The sequence below is a fragment of the Tyto alba genome, unplaced genomic scaffold, assembly GCF_018691265.1.
Source record: "Tyto alba isolate M040663 unplaced genomic scaffold, T.alba_DEE_v4.0 Super-Scaffold_15, whole genome shotgun sequence".
Taxonomy (NCBI): domain Eukaryota; kingdom Metazoa; phylum Chordata; class Aves; order Strigiformes; family Tytonidae; genus Tyto; species Tyto alba.
This window is the reverse complement of record NW_024881277.1, coordinates 10719644-10738432: the sequence shown is the minus strand read 5'-3', so window position 1 is coordinate 10738432 and position 18789 is coordinate 10719644. Positions and strand designations below refer to the sequence as shown.

General features: G+C 51.2%; 1 protein-coding gene across 1 annotated transcript in view; it reads right to left on the bottom strand.

Moving 5' to 3' along the window:
- Positions 1 to 4148: 4148 nt before the first annotated feature.
- The window catches only part of LOC122153118 (olfactory receptor 14A16-like), a 524294-nt gene continuing 509653 nt past the window's right edge, over positions 4149 to 18789 (bottom strand). Inside the window, exon 2 of the mRNA XM_042789220.1 lies at positions 4149 to 5089. Within this exon, the coding sequence (XP_042645154.1) occupies positions 4149 to 5089 (941 nt within the window). The remainder of the gene's footprint in view (positions 5090 to 18789) is intronic.

Sequence of the window (18789 nt, the reverse complement as noted above, 5' to 3'; positions counted from 1 at the left end):
GTTGATGAAGCTTTATCATACTTTAGATTTCTTTGTTTCCAAGGAACTAAACCCTTCTGTGCCTGTGGGCAGCCAGTTCTCTAAGGACAGCAGTGGGAGCTGGTGCAAAGGACCTGTAAGATCCAGCTGCAGAGATCAGTGGAGAAGGCTGATGTAAGGAGAAGTGATGCAAGTCCCAGGGGGCCAATGTGAGAAATGGTGAGACTGGGCAATGAGGAGCCAGGTTGTCCATTCTGTGTTGGACCCCAAGGGACTGTCCAGACCTCCCGAGGAGACACTCTGCATCAATATCAGAGACAGAATGTTGTTATCACCTCTTCTCTAAACTGAAATTGTTATAAAATGCTCTTTATAATGAAGAATCATTTTTATTAGACACATTTGGAAATGTTCTTCCTTAACTACATTCCAAAATTTATTCAATTAGCTGTCCAAGTCTTGAAGACTTCAAGAAAATAACAGGAAAATGCATGGCTTGTTAGGACATTCTGTATTTTAATGAGCCCCATGGTGTGTTTGGCCCTGAGTCCATGAGCCTCAGATACTGAGAGGAGACTGAACAAAATACTCAAGAAATCAAAGTCAGAAGAAAACCCAAAGTACCTTGAAGCATTGATTGGCCCCACTGAGGGCCATTACTGACAAAGCCTCCCCATGGACTCGTTAGAGCAGATAATTGGAGGCTGTGGTTGCAGGTAGGCAAAGGCACTGTGCAGGTGGCTGTAAAGCTGCAAAACCCCTTGTTTTGTTTTGTGAAGCAGAAAGGCCAAGCCCTGACCCCCAGGCCCTGGGAGGGCAGGTCCTGTCCCTCACGTGTGGGTCAGGGCTCTTCCTGGGGGCAGTGGGGTGTGAGGGTGAGCAATGTCACATGTAGGGAAACTGCACAACACCCCCCAGCTTCCCCAAGAAGAGGAGAGGACAAAACAAATTTCAGAACCTGAAAATAAGATTTTATCCTGATATGCCTCAGCAACAGAGGCGAATGCCATAGTTAAGAGGACACAGAGCTTGTTCTTGTGTGGCCTTTTCAGCCCTTCCAGAGCCCTTGGCCACCACTACTGCAGGCTTCCTTCTACTGACTCCTTTATGCACCTTTTTCCCTTCAGGCTGTTGACATCCATCTTGCTTTCCCACCTAGCTGTCACCCCAGCATTTGTGTAGCTTCACTGAAGTCTCTTCACCCTCGCTGGCTGCTCCTTGAAAAACAATGCTGTGGGCTTTTTGAGAGTCCTTCTGGGCACCTCCTATGCCACAATGTAACCCTTGTAGTGAGATTTCCTTCACTCACATCCAGACTGAAGTTTCCAAGTTGCACTTTGTGGAGCTTTCCTTCTCTTCCCACTCACCAAGAAAAGCTCCATCATCTCTGAAACCACCCTTTAAGCAGTTGCAGGCTACTGCTACAGTGCCCTGAGCCGCCACTTCACTAGGCTGAAGAAGCCCAAGTCCCTCAGCCTACCCTCAGAGGAAGGTGACGACTGGATCTCAGAAGAAGGCTGTGACAGCAAACAGCAGGACTGTCATGGTGTCACTGCAGGAGAGCTCCAGTGAAATCACAGAAGAGGTGTCCCACTCCACTGGGGCCACAGCACTGTACCTGGGACAGGAATGAGATGATGACCGTAGATGACATCAATACCCCTAGCCAGGGTGCAGCTGCCTTCTCAGCACAGACCTGCCAGTTTGGGAATCTGGCAGAGAGAAGTGGGTGGCACACAGCCCGGTACTGACCTTAGGATGTGGCCACCAGCGGGAAACACTCAGCACCTGCAAAAGGTGCCAAAGCCAGCACCGACACTGCTGTGAGCAAAGGTGGTACCTACGAGGAAGAACGTTTGCTTCTTTGTTAGTTGCTTCAATCAATTGTAAAGGAAGTTGAGAGAGGTGAAAGATGAAGGTATGTGTGCCTCTGAGTGCATTCACACTCCCTAGATGTGCTCTGTGCCTTCTGAAAGGTGAGAAATGCCTTCTTCTGAAGGGCAGCGTCGCTCATGCTTGCAGAACCCCTTCTGACTGTGCAGGTGAGATGCTCCCCAGGGCAGCTCCTTTCATTCTGTGCGTTTGAAGGCAGGGGCCAGACAGCCAAGGAAGGGTGATGGAGCAGACAGACACAATGCAAATTTGGGCTTCTGACCTAATCTGTTTGTGTCTCTCTGAAGACAGATAAACAGCCTCTCTGAGCTGGAGTGAGAGGACCATGCTGGAAATGGTGGTTGCTATGTGCTGGTCTGTGGTGATTGCCCTGGGGCAACTTCCCCGGGGTGCCCAGCGCACATAGGCACAGCCCAGCCTCTGCTCTTCTGGGCCTTCAGGTCACTTACAGGATCCTGAATGTGTGAGGACACTGCTGTGTGCCCCCACCCTGCACACTCACACATTTCCAGTCTTCACTGGTGGTTTCTCTCCCGGGCAATTTCCTGGGTATGCTCTTGAGAGCAACTCTGGAAGAAGACCTAAGCCTTCCTGCACTGACCTGAAGAGATCCCCTTGTCTGATGGAAACGCTGTCATGAAGGCCAGCTCTGTCACAGAAGTGCCCACTGCCTGTCCCTGCCTGCGGTCACAGGACTGTCACATCGTGGGACAGTGACCACAGCACAAAAGCACTCAGATCATAGACCAATAGAAGGGCTCAGAAGCAGAAAGGGGAAGTTTAAAACCAGCAGCTTAGGAAAGATCAAGCGCATTTGCTTCCTGGAAGCACTGCTCTGCCAAGACGCTTTTCCCCTCCACCTCTGCACACAAGCACTGACCGAGTAGATCCAGAGAACAAATGGGAGGAAGGATCTCAGAGAAATATATCGCTGCAGAATCCTTTATTTTGTTTAAACACAAAGAAAGCATGGGTCCTCATTTACAAAGTCTCTCAGTCACGCAGATCTTGATAGATGCCAAATTATAAAAGCTACAAATAATCACACTTCTTTGCAGAGAATGTTATGTAAAGTGTCCTGGGTTGAGTGAGTGGTGGAGTTTTTTGGTGGCAGGGGAGGGGGCTATCGGGGCGGCCCCCTGTGAGAAGCTTCTCGAAGCTCCCCCAGCTCCAACTCAGCTCCACTTCTGTTTGGGAAATTGAGCCAATCGGCTGCGCCTCTGCGATAATGTATTTAAGAAGGGATGTGGTGACGGGCAGTCGGACTTGTGAGGAGGAGTTGCTGCAGCTGCGTGAACACCAAGGTCAGTGGAGGAACGGAGGAAGAAAGGAGGGGGGAGGTGTGCCGGAGCAGAGACCCCCCTGTATCCTGTGGTGAGACGGCAGGGCGGCCCCCCCCTGCCACCCATGAAGATCTACGGTGGAGCAGACATTGATTTATGGCCTGTGGCTTCTGCTTGGTATAATCAAGGTGCTGTGCCCAAAGAAGGCCGGGATCTCATGAGAAAAGGTAGCCCCGCTGCTGTGATTCAGCACTGGGAGGATTGCAGCATGTGGGGGAGTCCCATGCCAGAGCAGCTCGGGAAGGGCTGCAGCCGTGGGAGAGAATCCAGTCAGAGGAAGTTAGTGACCCATGACGGAGCAGTGTGGGGAACGCTGTGGCCCATGGGAGGAACTCATGTTGGAGAAAGTTTGTGGAGGACTGTCTCCTGTGAGAGGGGGACCACGATGGAGCAGGGGGAACAAATTCTGGAAACTCCCCTCACCGAAGATAAGGGAGTGGCAGCGCTGACTGCACCCCCCATTCCCTGCCCCTGCGCCACTGGGGGAGGAGGTAGAGATATCGGGAGCAGAGCTGAGCCCAGGAAGAAGGGAGGGGTGGGGGGAAAGTGTTCTCAAGATGTGGCAATGCTTCTCACTGTCCTACTCTGTTATGTGTTGTTAGTGTCTCTAATGAATGTATGTTCTTTTTTTTCCTCCCCTAACGAGTCTGCCTTTTGCTCATGATCATAAAGGGGAATTTTTCCCTATCCCAGTCCTATCTCGAACCTCAAGCCTGGCTCTCTGTCCCTTCTCATTGCCGGAGGGGAAGGGAGAGAGAGCTGCTACATTGTGGTTGGCTGCCAACCAGGCCCAAATGGCGACAAAAGTAAAATAAACAAAAAAAAATAATCAACTCCCAAAACCCCAACAAAACCTACAGACTGTGGGCTACTGTGTAATGAGTTACATTTTAAGTTATTTACAGAATACAGGTATTTTACTGTTTCTGAAAATCATCCTGTTATCAGTTTCCTCAGGACATCTTTGATCTCCTGGTTCCTCATGCTGTAGATGAGGGGGTTCACTGCTGGAGGCACCACCGAGTACAGAAAAGACACCACCAGGTCAAGGGATGGGGAGGAGATGGAGGGGGGCTTCAAGTGGGCAAACATGACAGTGCTGAGAAAGAGGGAGACCACAGCCAGGTGAGGGAGGCACGTGGAAAAGGCTTTGTGCCGTCCCTGCTCAGAGGGGATCCTCAGCACGGCCCTTAAGATCTGCACATAGGACAAAAGAATGAAAACAAAACACCCAAATCCTAAACAGGCACTAACCACAAGGAGCCCAACTTCCCTGAGGTCGGAGTCTGAGCAGGAGAGCTTGACAATCTGAGGGATTTCACAGAAGAACTGGTTTATGGAATTGCCTTGGCAGAGTGGTAGGGAAAATGTGTTGGCAGTGTGCAGGAGAGAATAGAGCAACGCAGTGCCCCAGGCAGCTGCTGCCATGTGGACACAAGCTCTGCTGCCCAGGAGGGTCCCGTAGTGCAGGGGTTGGCAGATGGCAACGTAGCGGTCATAGGCCATGATGGTGAGAAGAGAAAACTCTGCTGACAGCAAGAAGACAACGAAAAAGAGCTGTGCAGCACATCCCAAGTAGGAGATGTCCCTGGTGTCCCAGAGGGAATTGGCCATGGCTTTGGGGAGAGTGGTGGAGATGGAGCCCAGATCGAGGAGGGAGAGGTTGAGGAGGAAGAAGTACATGGGGGTGTGGAGGTGGTGGTCGCAGGCGATGGCTGTGATGATGAGGCCGTTTCCCAGGAGGGCAGCCAGGTAGATGCCCAGGAAGAGCCAGAAGTGCAGGAGCTGCAGCTCCCGTCTGTCTGCAAATGCCAGGAGGAGGAACTCAGTGATGGAGCTGCTGTTGAAAAATTGATTCCACTGGTCATTGGGCACTGTCCATGGAGGAAAAGACATTGAAATGTTAGTGTAGACTTGTCTGAGATAAAACCTACTTCATATATCTCAGTGACTGCCTCTCCCTTTTAACCAAGTCCTCTGGCTCTGCTGTGAGCTCTGGAGGAGTCAGTCCTGCCAGACAGCCATAGATAAATTGGAACATGGGTGATCACAGATTAAATCCACTCATGTTCAGCATTTTTGCTCCCAATTCACCTGACTGCAAGACATAGCTGTGGGGATATTGTTTTTTTAAAACTGTTTTCAGTTGCACCACTACACATGAGGAGTGGTTTTAAGGCAGAAATTTGTGGCATTTCTGCTGAACTCCTACTGAAACATTGTGTGTTTTGAGAGACCAAGGGGCTGTCCTGAAATTCAGAGTGAGGAGAGTTGCTCTGTCCATCAGCCCTGGTCTCATCTGCCCTTTGCTGGCACCGTTTTGAGCTGGATGATGGAAACAAGACACTGCTGGGACTAGAGGAATCCAGTCTCCAAGCACAGCTCTCCAAAGCCCTCAGCCCCTCTCATCACACCTGAGGAGGATCTCAGCTCTCCCCTCCCAGCCAGGGACACAGAGGGCTCATTGCAGCTGCCTGTGTGCAGACGCCCAGCAGCATTTCCATGGCCTTAGCACTGAGGTTTCTCCTCCCTGGGGCTGCTGGATAACACAGAGATGCCCTGGGAAAGCTGTGCCCACCTGGAGAGAAACCTGCAGCCCAGCACGAGCCCCTCAGAGCAAGAGTTGAATGTCCTAAAATGGAGGTGTCCTGAAGAGAGAATTGGGTCCTTTGTTTTGCCCTGAGCACATAGATTATGAGGGGCCTTTACTCCCATGGACACATCTGCACAGCAGGACCCACAGGGTCGGGCTCAAAACTGCAGCTTAACCCCACCACCCCCTATCCCAGCAAGTCCAGGGATGACAGTAAGGGGAGCAGATACAGGAGGGGGAAAATGGAGAAATACCACACTGCTTGTGTTCCTGGAGGCAGAAAGGGACAGGCAGTTGGGTATTGGGTAGTTTTTCCTCTTCAAGGGTGAGGCCGCTGGGAGGGTGCCCCATGACCTTGAGGGCAGAGGCTGTGTTGGACAGGGGGGAGATCAGGGGGTTGCTCCATGGAAGGCATCTGCACTGCAGGGAACGGCAGGGAGGTGCCAGAATCCCCCCTCCCCACAGCGTTCCTGGCAGCAACTCCCTCTCCCTTCATGCCCATATCTCTGGTTCCTGCAGCTGTCCCTGCCTGGAGCCGCTTCTCTGTCCCCTTATCTCCTCCCTGTCAGTGCTGCCAGCCCCCATCCCACCCACCCTGTGCTCAGCTCTGCCCTGTGGACCCCTCCAGGCAGCAGGGCACTGCCCAAGGGAAGCTCTCTAGGTGCAGGGGCTCAGGAGCAACTGAGGATGCGAAAGACAACTGAGATCTGAGTTACTTCACTAGAGTGGAGAAAAAAATCTAGCAATGCCCACCCGGCCAACCAAGAAAAGAAATCTCAAAGAAAGGTTTCTTCTATTTCAAGTAAAAGCAGCCTTGATAGTGTTCTGCAGAAAGACCCTCTGCAAAAGCCCTCAGAGTGATCTAGAGTTGTGAGCATCCCTGATCCACGCAGCAGCCTCTGGAGAGCAGAAGGAGCCTGCCCTGGCGGGGGTCTCTCCTTCCCCCCACAGCTTCTCCCCACAGCGCCGTGGGGAGCTCCCCGGGCAGGCTGAGTGCTGACCCTGGCAGGCGGCAGAGTCCCTGCCCCAGCACACAGCCCCCTGGGGTGCAGGGACCCTGCTGGGAAGGACAGCCCTGGGCACCCCTGCCTGCACACCCGGCTGCACACCCCTGCAGCCGGCCCCGCCAGAAGGCAGCCCTCATGCCCTGGCCCTCGCAGGGGGCACCAGGGAAGCCCTGCTCAGGAGCAGCCTCCTCCTCCTCCTCCTCCTCCTCTAGGCAGGAGGCAGATTCTTGGCAGCTCTGCGCCTTCCCCAGATCCCTCCCCGAGCTGCAGCTGCATTGCCCTGCACCCCCAGACTTACTGTGGCCAGGGCCCTGACGCTTTCTCCTCCTCGGAGCTCTCAGCAGCCTCCCAGCCCAGGCTGCCTTGAAGCTGTGTGTGCCTCGCTGCTCTGCCCTGGGTGCCTGCAGGCAGTGCCCCCAGCCCTGCTGCGCTTTGCAGAGGAGCTGCTCCTGGGCAGAGCTGTCTCTCTGCAGCGCTGCCCACTTGCCAGGAGCTCCCTCCGGCCCAGGAGCCCGGCCCAGCTCAGCACCACAGCAACAGCCCTAAGGCAGTTTAATGACCCCTCAGGAGGGTTTGGTGCCAACTCCATGAACCTCAGGCACTGAGAAGAACCTGAAGAAACCTCTGAAGAAGTCAGAGTTATATTCAAACTCCAAAGTTTCCTGGAGTGTTAATGGCTCCCACTGAGGGACACTGTTGACAAAGCCTCCTCAGGTTCCTGTTAGAGCAGAAATCTGGAGGCAGTGATGACAAGTCGGAAACAAAAAGGGAAAGGTGGCTCTGATGCTGAGTAAACCTGAATGTGTTGCATTAAGACAAAGGGCCAGTACCCATGCCAATTAAACAAATAGCCATGCCGTGATCCCCAGCCCCTGGGAAGGGAGATCCTGTCCCTCCCACATTCCTCAGGGCTCTTCCTGGGGTAGGGGCTATGGAGATGTGCACCTCCCAGGCTCCTGAGGATGCACAAGGAGGCCATGAGGCCCCCGTGCTGCAAGGGACTGTGCCTCCTCACAGGCATCAGTGGCAGAGACAACAGCCATAGCCAAAGTCGTGATGGGGTTGACATTACTGGGGGCTTTCAGCTTTCCCACAGCCCTCTGTCATCTCCACCACAGGCTGTCCTATGGGGTTGCACCCCCTGCGCCTCTTTCCCTGCAGGCTGTCCTCATCCCCCCAGCTGTCTCACCTCGTTCCCACCTGAGCCTCTTCCTTCCTTTCCTGATCTCTCACCATCCTCCCTGGCTCTTCCTTGAAACGCAAAGCCTTGGGCTGATCCAGAATCCTTCTGAGTGATGCGTTGCTTTGCTGCTTGTCTCCACTCTGGCCTTCCCCAGCTGCACTTTGTGGCATTATTTCTTTCTCATGCTGTTTTCCACTATGAAGGAAATCAACATCTCTGAAACCTCTCCTCAAGCACTGTCAGTCTACTCCTAGACTGTCCCAAGTCTTCACTCCACTCTCCTACGACATTCAATCTCCCTATACTGCTCATGCACTTGAGGCATACGAACCCCATCTTGGGAGATGTCTGGGCACTTGCCAAGTTGTTTGTATTAAAATAGAGTGGTCATAGGCCAAGAAAGACCAAGTGAGGGTTTTTATCAGGGCCTGTATTGGCAGGAAAAGGGACAATGATTTTAGATTTAGATTTGATTTAGAGAAAAAATGTTTTACCATGAGACTGTGGAGACAGTGGAACAGGTTGCCTAGAGAAGTTCCAGGGAGGACACAATCCATCACCATTTTGGGCAACCTGTTCCAGTGTCTCATCACCCTCACAGTAAAGAATATCTTCCTTAGATCTCAATCTAACCTCTTCTAGTATTAAACCTTAACGTTTGACCTCTCCCTACAATCCCTGATCAAGAGTCTCCTGCCACGTTTCCTGCAGGATCCCTTTAATTACTGGAAAACATCAAGATGGTCTCCCTGGAGCCTTCTCTTATTGAGGCTGAACACCCCTAGCTCTCTCAGCTTGTCCTCACAGGGGAGGTGCTCCAGCCCCCTGATCATCTTCATGGCTTCCTCTGGCCCAGCTCAAGCAGGTCCGTGTCCTTCTTATGCTGGTGGTCCCACATCTGGACACAGCACTGCAGGTAGAGTCTCATAAGAGCAGAGTAGAGGGGGAGAAAAACTTCTCTCAACCTGCTGGCCACTCTTCTCTTCATGCAGCCCAGGACACGGTTGGCTTTCTGGGCTGTGAGCTCACGTTGCTGGCTCATAGTCAGTTTTACATCCACTCCTACCCCCAAGTCTTTTTCTGCAGGGCTGCTCTCAATCCACTCTTTGCCCAGCCTGTACCTGTGCTTAGGATTGCCCCGATGCATGGCCAGGACCTTGAACCTGGCCTTGTTGGAATTCATGAGCTTTGCACGGGCCCAGCATTTGTGCATGGTGGAGCAGGGGAATGAGAGGATCCCAGGGCCAGGTTCTGGATAAATGGAAGGTTCAAGTCCAACTCTTGGAGGGATCCATTTTGTCTATCTATTTAGGTACAGATGTTGCAGTACACTAGCCTAGCATAGCAACAGCCCACCCTTGTTCCCTTCCTCCACTGCCCATGGCTTGGATTGGCCTAGACACCTTGCCTTGCACCACGGGTCTTTCCTTGACAATAATGCATTTATGGGGCAGGGAGTTTGTGTCAGTGCAGGGACAGGTCTGGCTCTGACAGGGACCATGAAGCAGCTGCTGGGAGGTGACAGCAAGGACAGTTTACAAAGGACAAATTTATATGTATAGACCTCATTGTTTTTAGGAAGGCAACGCTTGCCTGGAGCTGGTGGTTGAAAGGAAAAGTCAAGAGTAAAAGGAAGAGTTTCAATTACACATTAGAGACCAAGGTTAAGAAGGAAAATACAGGGCTGCTGATGAAGGGTGAGGGTGATTTAATAACAGCAGAGACAGGTGGGGAAGGGGCACTCAATGCCATCTTTGTTTAATTCTGTACTGAAAAGGTCTCCAGGCCTCTCTGCTGAGGGAAAGGGCTCAACGAGCAGGAGAGCACACATTGGCAGGAACCTCAGGCAACCCAGCAAGGCCAAGTGCCCGTGTGTGACCCTGCAGGACATCCCCCTGGCAATGGCACAGGCTGGGAGCTGCCTGGCTGGGAGAAGCCCTGTGGGAAAGGTCTGGGTGGGTTGGAGAGGAGGCAGCCGTGTGCCCTGGCAGCAAGGGAGGCCAGCTGCACCCAGGCCTTTGTGGCCAGCAGGACGGCCAGGAGATCAAGAGAGGGGCTTGTCTGGGTTACTGCGTCCGGATTGCAGATCCCCAGTACAGGAAGGATGTTGGCAAGCTGGAGGGGGTTCAGTGAATGGCCCCCAAGACAGGCCGGGGCTGGAACACTTTGCCTGTGAGGAGAGGCTGAGGGAGCTGGGCTTGTGCAGCCTGGAGAAGGGAAGGCTGAGGGGCACCTCCCTGCAGCCTCTCCACACCTATGAGGAGGTCTTGAAAAGCACAGAATGGGGTTCTCCACCACGGAGCATGTTAAGAGGGTGAAAGAGGAGGGTTGGGTGGAACAGGGGATGTTCACCCTGGAGATAAGGAAAAGATTTTCCAGCAGTCTCAGGGCTCGTCCTGAGCAGGGTGGCCATGAGCCCTGCGTGCCCTCCTGTCTGCCATGGCTGCTCAGGTCACAAGAACAGAGGTGCCCCCAGAATCAGAATGCAGGTGGGCCTCTTCCACCTGCCTCAGCCCTTCCCCCCTCAAGGAGGTCATTTCTGTTGGGTGGCTTCTCAGATGCACTGGATGACCTCAGAATGCCTGCTGGCCAGCATGTCTCCTGAGGGCCAGTCAGGCTGCTGCAGTGGAAGCCACCTCATCATCATCACCATTCCTGCCATCTGCCCTTGGTCTGTCTCTCCCCTGCCTCTCTGTTCCTAGCTTGTCTCTGATGGGATGAGTGGTTTTGTGATGCACGTGTTGGCCCCAAATTGCTGGGGCCAGCTGCTGGTCAATCAGGTTCCTGTAACAGTCGTGGCCTCACAATCAACATCACAATTGATGTTGCCTTTGCTCATCTCTCCCCATCCACTCCCTTGACTCTTCATCTCTGGTGCAGCCCACGTTCAACAGCCAAACCCAGCCCCTTTCCTGGCCTTTCCCTGTCCCCTGCCCCACAGCTGGACAGAACCAGCCTGGGACGTGGTGTGTTTTGGCTGTGAATTTATTGTGACTTAAGCTTGTGACTGTATGTTTCTCTGCTAGAAATTGAGCTTCTGTTCCAAACTTCTCTAGCTCATTTTCTAAAATCTTTAGTCCTCTTTCTAAATCTTGCACCTGGCCAATACCTAACTGCAGTTATTTAATATGTAACCAGAGTCTGTGTCTGTGGACCATAAGATCATCCTCATTTGTGATTAAGACTGCTCCCTTACTTTGCGAAGTTCCTCCTTCAATTTCTAGATGTCTTTTTGCAAGTTCTTTATCATCAGTTCCTTTCAGGAGAAATCTATTTCTGAATGCACCAGCTCAGGGCAAAATGCTCTATTGCTGGGGCAAGTGGAGAAGTTTGAGGAGCCCCTGGGCCAGGAGTCTTTTCCTGGGAGAGGGGCTGGCACAGAGGGGCTTGCTGGCAGGGGACAATAAGGATGCCTGGGAGACCGCAGCAAGGGACACAGGGAGACACTGGCCTCCGTCTCCTCATGCCATGGCTGGCCCTCAGCCCTGGGGCTGATGGGGAGGCTGAGACACTTCTCTTTCCTTCCTTCACTCCCCACACTTGGATGGGCCTCAGGAAACATCCAGGAGCCTGGAGGATGCACAAACCTCCTGGTCCAAGGGAGTGGGGTTATGTGTGACAGTGTGTGTGTGAAAGACATGAAGAAGATGTGAGGTGTCTGTGTGAAGATTCTGCAGCATCCCCTGAGGGGAAGGATCCCCATTCCCAGGCTATGGGCGTCAGGGCTTGATCATCCTGCGTGAGGAAACACATCACGGGCTTTCACAGTCACCTGAACATTTGATTTTCAGCCTGGCAGCAGTGCCTCTGCCTTCCTTCTTCACCACCCCCAAGGACAGGAACCTTGTCTCCTCATTCCCTCCATGGGCTCTTCAGTGATGGCCCTCGGTGGCGATCACTGACACCCTCAGGAACTTGGAGGGTTCCTGCTGACTCCGACTTCTCTAGAGGCCAGTTCAATCCCTTTCCAGGATCTGCAGTTCAGCAAGTTGACACCAGAGGGCTCATTAACATTAAAAATGCCCTAACAAGCCAGGTCTCCGTGCATAACTGAATTCCTCAGTTATTATGTCATGAACCTGAGAGGTTTCAGGAGTGTAGTCACAGTTAAAATCTTTCTGTACTAAATGTCAGTAAGAAACAATCTCTTCTTTTTCCACTAGTCTTATTTTTTCTGCTTATATATTAAAATACATCAGCCAACTCCAATTGCTATTGATCCTGAGAATTTCCTCATAGTGTCTGAATATGGAGGGAAGTCAAGACCCTGTATGTCAGACACTCTCTGGACAATGTTTGTCCCTACTTCCAACCCCCACATTTCTCTCAGCAGCCCCATGGGACTTACAGCACCTTTGTTCACATCTGAGATTTCTCCACGACAGGCTGTAACTGCACGTTTCAGGACATTGTGACCAACTCTCACTGCCGTATTTGGGAATCAAGCTGCATGTAGACACAGAAGGATATTTATTAACTGCCAAAAACCAAAACCAAATGAAAGCAGGGTTCAATAAAACATAAAACACATTTCTGCTGTATATGAAGCCCAACTTCCCTCGTCTGAAGTCCACTTTCCACAGCAGAGATGGCCTTATACCAAATGAAATCACATTTCCTGTCAAGCAGAGATCCCAATAACCCCCAGTGTACCCCCTGCCCCCGAATCTGTCTGTAATCACTCACGGTCACTCACACCCTCAAGTCACTCTCCTCAAGAGACAGAAGAAATTAATTCCCTCTTTTGAATAGCCAAATCTGCACTCATATTAGTGTATCCGGGTTACAGATGCATCTTCAAGTATGCCATGCAATATCTAGATCCACTCATTTCTCTTTCTCGTCCAACACGCGACAGCCTGGGTGCAATTGTCCAGGCTTCCTCTTCTACTCAAGGGAGAGAAATGAGTTGTCTCGACTGAAATGCTTTGGCTCACCCTGCCTGTCCACCAGCTCCCCCTCCAGAAAGTCTCCCATCAGCTCAGGGTCACATTTCCCAGTCCCATGTCAGGGCTTCAGCTACCCCCATGTATCTTGGAGGTGGTGGCCACCAATTTGTGAGTAACTGCGTCAACTCTGGAATGAAGATGTTAGGCAAAGATTGAAACATTTACAGAAAAGACCTTGGTGTAATCCGTGTATAAGGGGATTTCATTTTTAGAACGTTGACACTGTTATGTACATTCTCATACATTTCTGGATAGGACATGGAGAAGAATCAGCAAGCTGATGACACTTTCTCTCCCACTATATAGAGATTGACACATCTTGTTCTTTTTCACTGGTATCATTTGAGTTTGCTCAAGTAGACCTGATTTTTTCCTCTCCACCATTGGCTATTTCAGTCTAGAGTCCTGCCTTGAGGCACTATGGTTTAGGAGAACCTGATGGTGAAATATGGGCAAAGAGGACATGAAGTATCTCAGATCAATCGCCACTGACTCATACTAGATGCAGGTGTGACGACACACTATCTGTATTTCTTCTTGGACTGTTCCTAAAGTAGTAAAATCTTATCTTGTTGCCCGTGAATTCCCTTTGAAGTTTCAAGTCAGTTTTGACACAGAAGATTGCTGTGCTTGGAGGATGCTGTCCTTGAAGATCACGTATACTTGGCTTTGTTGCCCATCAGTGCTGCTGATCACGGCATCCTCAGAACTGCCAAATCTGCTCTGCTGAGGATCAGCATCTGCAGTCTTCTATTCTTCCTCACTGCCCTTAGGCGCTCAGACTCTACTATCACTGTCCCAACAGCCAGTCTTCACACCCTGACCAGCTCTTCCTTGCTTGCAACTGTCACCTCCAGGTTTGCGTTGCCCTTGTTGGCCCATCTGGCAGCTGTGAAAACAAGCTGTCCCGAAACCACCTCAACTGTTTGCATGCTTCCTCTTCCACCTGGAACAGGGTGAAGCTCCGGAACACCTACAATACATCGATGACATCATTGTATGGGGAAATACAGCAGAAGAAGTTTTTGAGAAGGGAGAAAAGTGGTGCAAATTCTTTTGAGAGCTGGCTTCGCCATAAAATGGGGTAAAGTCAAGGGCCCTACACAGGAGAATCAGTTTTTAGGAATCAAATGGCAAGATGGACGTTGTCAGATTCCAATGGATGTGATTAATAAAATAAAGGCTATGTCTCCACCAACCAGCAGAAAGGAAGTACAAGCTTTCTTAGGTGTGATAGGCTTGTGGAGAATGCATATTCCAAATTACCATCAAATTGTAAGCCATCTTTATCAAGTGACCCGGAAGAAAAATGACGTTTTATGGGGCCCTGAGCAAAAGCAAGCTTTTGAACAAATTAAACAAGAAATTGTTCATGCTGTAGCCCTTGGGCCAGTTCGGGAAGGACATGATGTTAAAAATGTGCTCTACACTGCAGCTGGGGAGAATGGCCCTACCTGGAGTCTTTGGCAGAGGGCACCAGGGGAGACCCGGGGTCGACCCCTGGGATTCTGGAGTCGAGGATATAGAGGATCTGAAGACCATTATACTCCAACTGAAAAAGAGATACTGGCAGCATACGAAGGGGTCCGAGCTGCTTCAGAAGTGATTGGTACAGAAGCACAGCTCCTCTTGGCACCCCAACTGCCGGTACTGGGTTGGATGTTCAAAGGGAGGGTCCCCTCAACACATCATGCAACTGATGCTACGTGGAGTAAGTGGGTCACGCTCATCACACAGCGGGCTCGAATAGGAAGCCCCAGCCACCCAGGAATACTAGAAGTAATCACAAACTGGCCAGAGAACAAAGACTTTGGAGTGTCACCAGAGGAAGAGGTGACCCGAGCTGAAGAGGCACCACCATATAATGAGCTACCAGATAATGAGAAGCGCTATGCCTTGTTTACCGATGGGTCCTGTCGCATTGTAGGGAAACATGGGAAGTGGAAGGCTGCTGTGTGGAGCCGCACACGTCGGGTCGCAGAAGCTGTTGAAGGAGAGGGTGAATCCAGTCAATTTGCAGAGGTGAAAGCCATCCAGCTGGCCTTAAGTATCGCCGAGCGAGAAAAATGGCCAGTCCTTTACCTCTACACTGACCCATGGATGGTGGCAAATGCTCTGTGGGGGTGGCTGCAGCAGTGGAAACAGAGTGGCTGGCAGCGTAGAGGCAAACCCATCTGGGCTGCTGATCTGTGGCAAGATATTGCTGTTCGAATAGAGAACTTGGTTGTGAAAGTACGCCACGTAGATGCTCATATACCCAAAAATTGAGCAATGGAAGAACATCAAAACAACCACCAGGTGGACCAAGCTGCAAAGATTAAAGTGGCCCAAGTAGATCTGGACTGGCAGCATAAGGGCAAAAAGTTTATGGCTCGCTGTGCCCATGACTCCTCGGGCCATCAAGGAAGAGACATCAACATATAGATGGGCTCGTGACCGAGAGGTGGACTTAACTATGGACATTATATCACAGGTTATCCATGAATGTGAGACATGTGCTGCAATCAGGAAGGCCAAGAGGTTAAAACCTCTTTGGTATGGAGGGAGATGGTTAAAGTATAGATATGGGGTGGCCTGGCAGATTGATTACATCACACTTCCACAAACTCGGCATGGTAAGCGTTATGTGCTCACAATGGTAGAAGCAACTACCGGATGGCTGGAAACATATGCTGTGCCCCATGCCACTGCTCGGAACACTATTCTGGGCCTTGAAAAACAAGTCCTGTGGCGGCATGGCACCCCAGATAGAATTGAGTCAGATAATGGCACTCATTTTCGAAATAATCTTATAAACACCTGGGCAAAAGAACATGGCATTGAGTGGATATATCACATTCCCTATCACGCACCAGCCTCCGGGAAAATTGAGCGGTATAATGGGTTACTAAAGACCATGCTGAGAGCAATGGGAGGTGGGACTTTTAAGCATTGGGACAGACATTTAGCAAAGGCCACCTGGTTAGTCAATACTAGAGGATCTGCCAACCAGGCTGGCCCTGCCCAGTCAAACATTCTACATACTGTAGATGGAGACAGAGTCCCGGTAGTGCACCCTAAAAACATGCTGGGGAAGACCGTCTGGGTTATACCTCCTTCAGGTAAAGGTAAGCCCATACGTGGGATTTCCTTTGCCCAAGGACCTGGGTGCACTTGGTGGGTAATGCAGAAGGACGGGGAAGTCCGATGTGTACCTCAAGGGGATTTAATGCTAGGTGAAAATAGGCAGTAAACTGTATTAGATTCGTCACCACACCACCCTACCAATGCTTTGTTATGGCAAACATGAACTTGGATGAAGTTAGTACTGGTTTCAACAACTGATGCCCAGCGACTGCCGCAGACTGTGAATACAGACACCATCAGATGCATCAGCCACCAGCTCCAACTGCAACAGAGACTGCATGCCATCCTCCTGCCAGGTCCAAGGACACCTCTGCCCTACTGACTGAGCATCCCTCCTCCTGCCTGAAGGGGCTGTTATGACAGATGGAACCTGAAGCTATGGACCAAGTCAACTCATGATACATCCTGCAATGATGGCCCATGGACTGAGAGAATGACATCTGTGTGCATATGTCTTTGACCAAGGAAGAGGATAGGAAATAACAATAATGTATTAGAAATATGGAATGTGAGCGTAACGTAAATGATATGGAATAAGGGGTGGATACTGTCCTGGTTCAGGCTGGACTAGAGTTCCTGTTGGTTTCAGTAGCTGGAGGAGTGCTGCAGCAAAGAGACCCCAGGGGCTCCCCAGGTCCCAGTGCCCTCACTTGTGTGCGGGGGCGGGGGGAGCACAGCTGGAGGGCTGGGCCCGGATTGGCTGATATTCCATGTCATGTGACATTGTGCTCACTATATAAAGGCAGGAGAGGGTGGGGGGGGCTGCTACTTCTGGGAGTGTGGCTGTGGGGCCTTTGTGTTTGGGCTCACCAGCTGGGAGCAGGCTGGTGTTGGTCAGTTGGCGGGTGGTGAGCAGCTGTACGGTACATCACCTGCTGATACTGCTGACAGCATATTATTCTGTTACTATTATTAAACTGTTTTTATCTCAACCCGTGAGTCACCCTTTGCCCCTCCGATTCCCTCCCCATTCCCAAGTGGGGGGAGGGTGGGTGAGCGGCTGTGTGGTGTTTAGCTGCTGAGTAGGCTCAAATGACAACAGGGCACAGCCAGGGAAAGTGCCTGCTTGAGAAGCAGCCTCACCAGCTGTGCTCCTTGAAATACATGGTGCTCTCAGCCTTGTCAACCCACCTCCCAGCAGGGAATGTTTTGCTTCTGGAAGAGAGGAAGACAAACAGCTTTGGCAGAGCTGACAAAGATGAGTAAAGCCTCCAGCCCTCCCCACTGGATGAGTGAGAGTCCATGTCAGAAAGCTGAGGGTCTGAGCTTGTGGAACGGTGAGGGAAGGAGTCAAAAAGGAGAAACTCCTCCTGTGGGAGGAGAAGGGTACAGGCCATCTGGCCCCAAAGACCCTGCTCTGACTTTACCCAAACCCCAGCTGAGTTGGGTGAGTTCCTGGGCTGGCTCCAACAGAGCCCAGCCCAGCTGGAACTCAGCACCACCAGCCCCTCCCCAGCATCTCTGCTGGAAGTTACTGGGTCTCAGAGTATCTGGGGAAGGAGGGAGCTGGGCTGGGGACATGTGCAGCACAAGACAGGGCTGAGACTCAGCTCTCACTCACACACTTTCACTGCTCAAACACCCACAGCAAAATCAGCAGTTCCCTGACTCGGGACATCCAGCACCCACCTGCGATGCTCAGCATGAAGGGTTGGCCTCTGTGCTGACGGTGCCTGGGAACAAAGACCTGGGGCCTCACTCGCTGCCTCTACCCCACCACATCTTCCCTTCCGTGATCTCTCTGCAATCCATGACCCAGACCTAATGCCCTGCTCTGCCCTTGACCTTTTCTCCCCAAAGATCAATAAGTAATGCACCAGCAAAAAAGAACAAAAAAAAATTCCCCGTGCTTTGTACTGTCTCCTGCAGTTTATAGCACCAACAATCCCTTCAGTGACCCAGGCACAGCTCATCTCTCCCCAGGCACTGCAGGGAGGAAGCATTGCTAAACTAGTTCTCAAATCAGGCTGCAACTTCTGAACTGCTGGAAAGGCTGGAATCTGTTGTGGCAAGGCCTGCCTTTCCTGACAGCCCTGAGTACTTTGAACTCCAGGTGAGGCTTCTCTAGAAAGGAGACTCAGGGAAGGAAATCTTCAGGATTCAGCAAAACTCCTGACAGAACCCGATAAGAGATAGCCAGAGTATAACCCCCATCACCTCCTTGAATTAGACACTAAAAATCTCCACACGCTGGGCTAGTTTTTCAAAACCAGGCATTTAAAGTAACAATACATGCTAAGTACCTCAGTGCTGAGAGACAAGTTTCAAAGAGAAACAAAAAATAGATGAAGCCGTATCATCTGGATTTACAAATTCTCTATCAACAGAAAGGAAGTCCAACAGCCTACGGGATGTTTCATTAGCTGGTCCTAGGGATATTTGGTTTCTTGGGCCTCTTGGCTCCAGCCTGCTGCATTCACATTGCTGGCAAGGGGTCAATTTCCAGTTCAGGCATCAAATTTTTCCCCATCCTGCCTGGAGATGCAGAACAGCTCTGTCACACATCACACAGCATCGGAATGAAGATGGAGGTAGTGTGAATTTAAATGGTTTGGGCTCAAATGAAATCTCAAAACGTGATCTTGCATGAAAACACCTTTTTCAACTAGGCATAAGTTACACAACTGTAAGTCCAGATCTAGTTTGCAGAGTTTCTCACATCTCTCGATAACGGGGGTATGGTACTGTGGAGAGGGGAGCACGCTTTGGTTTGCTA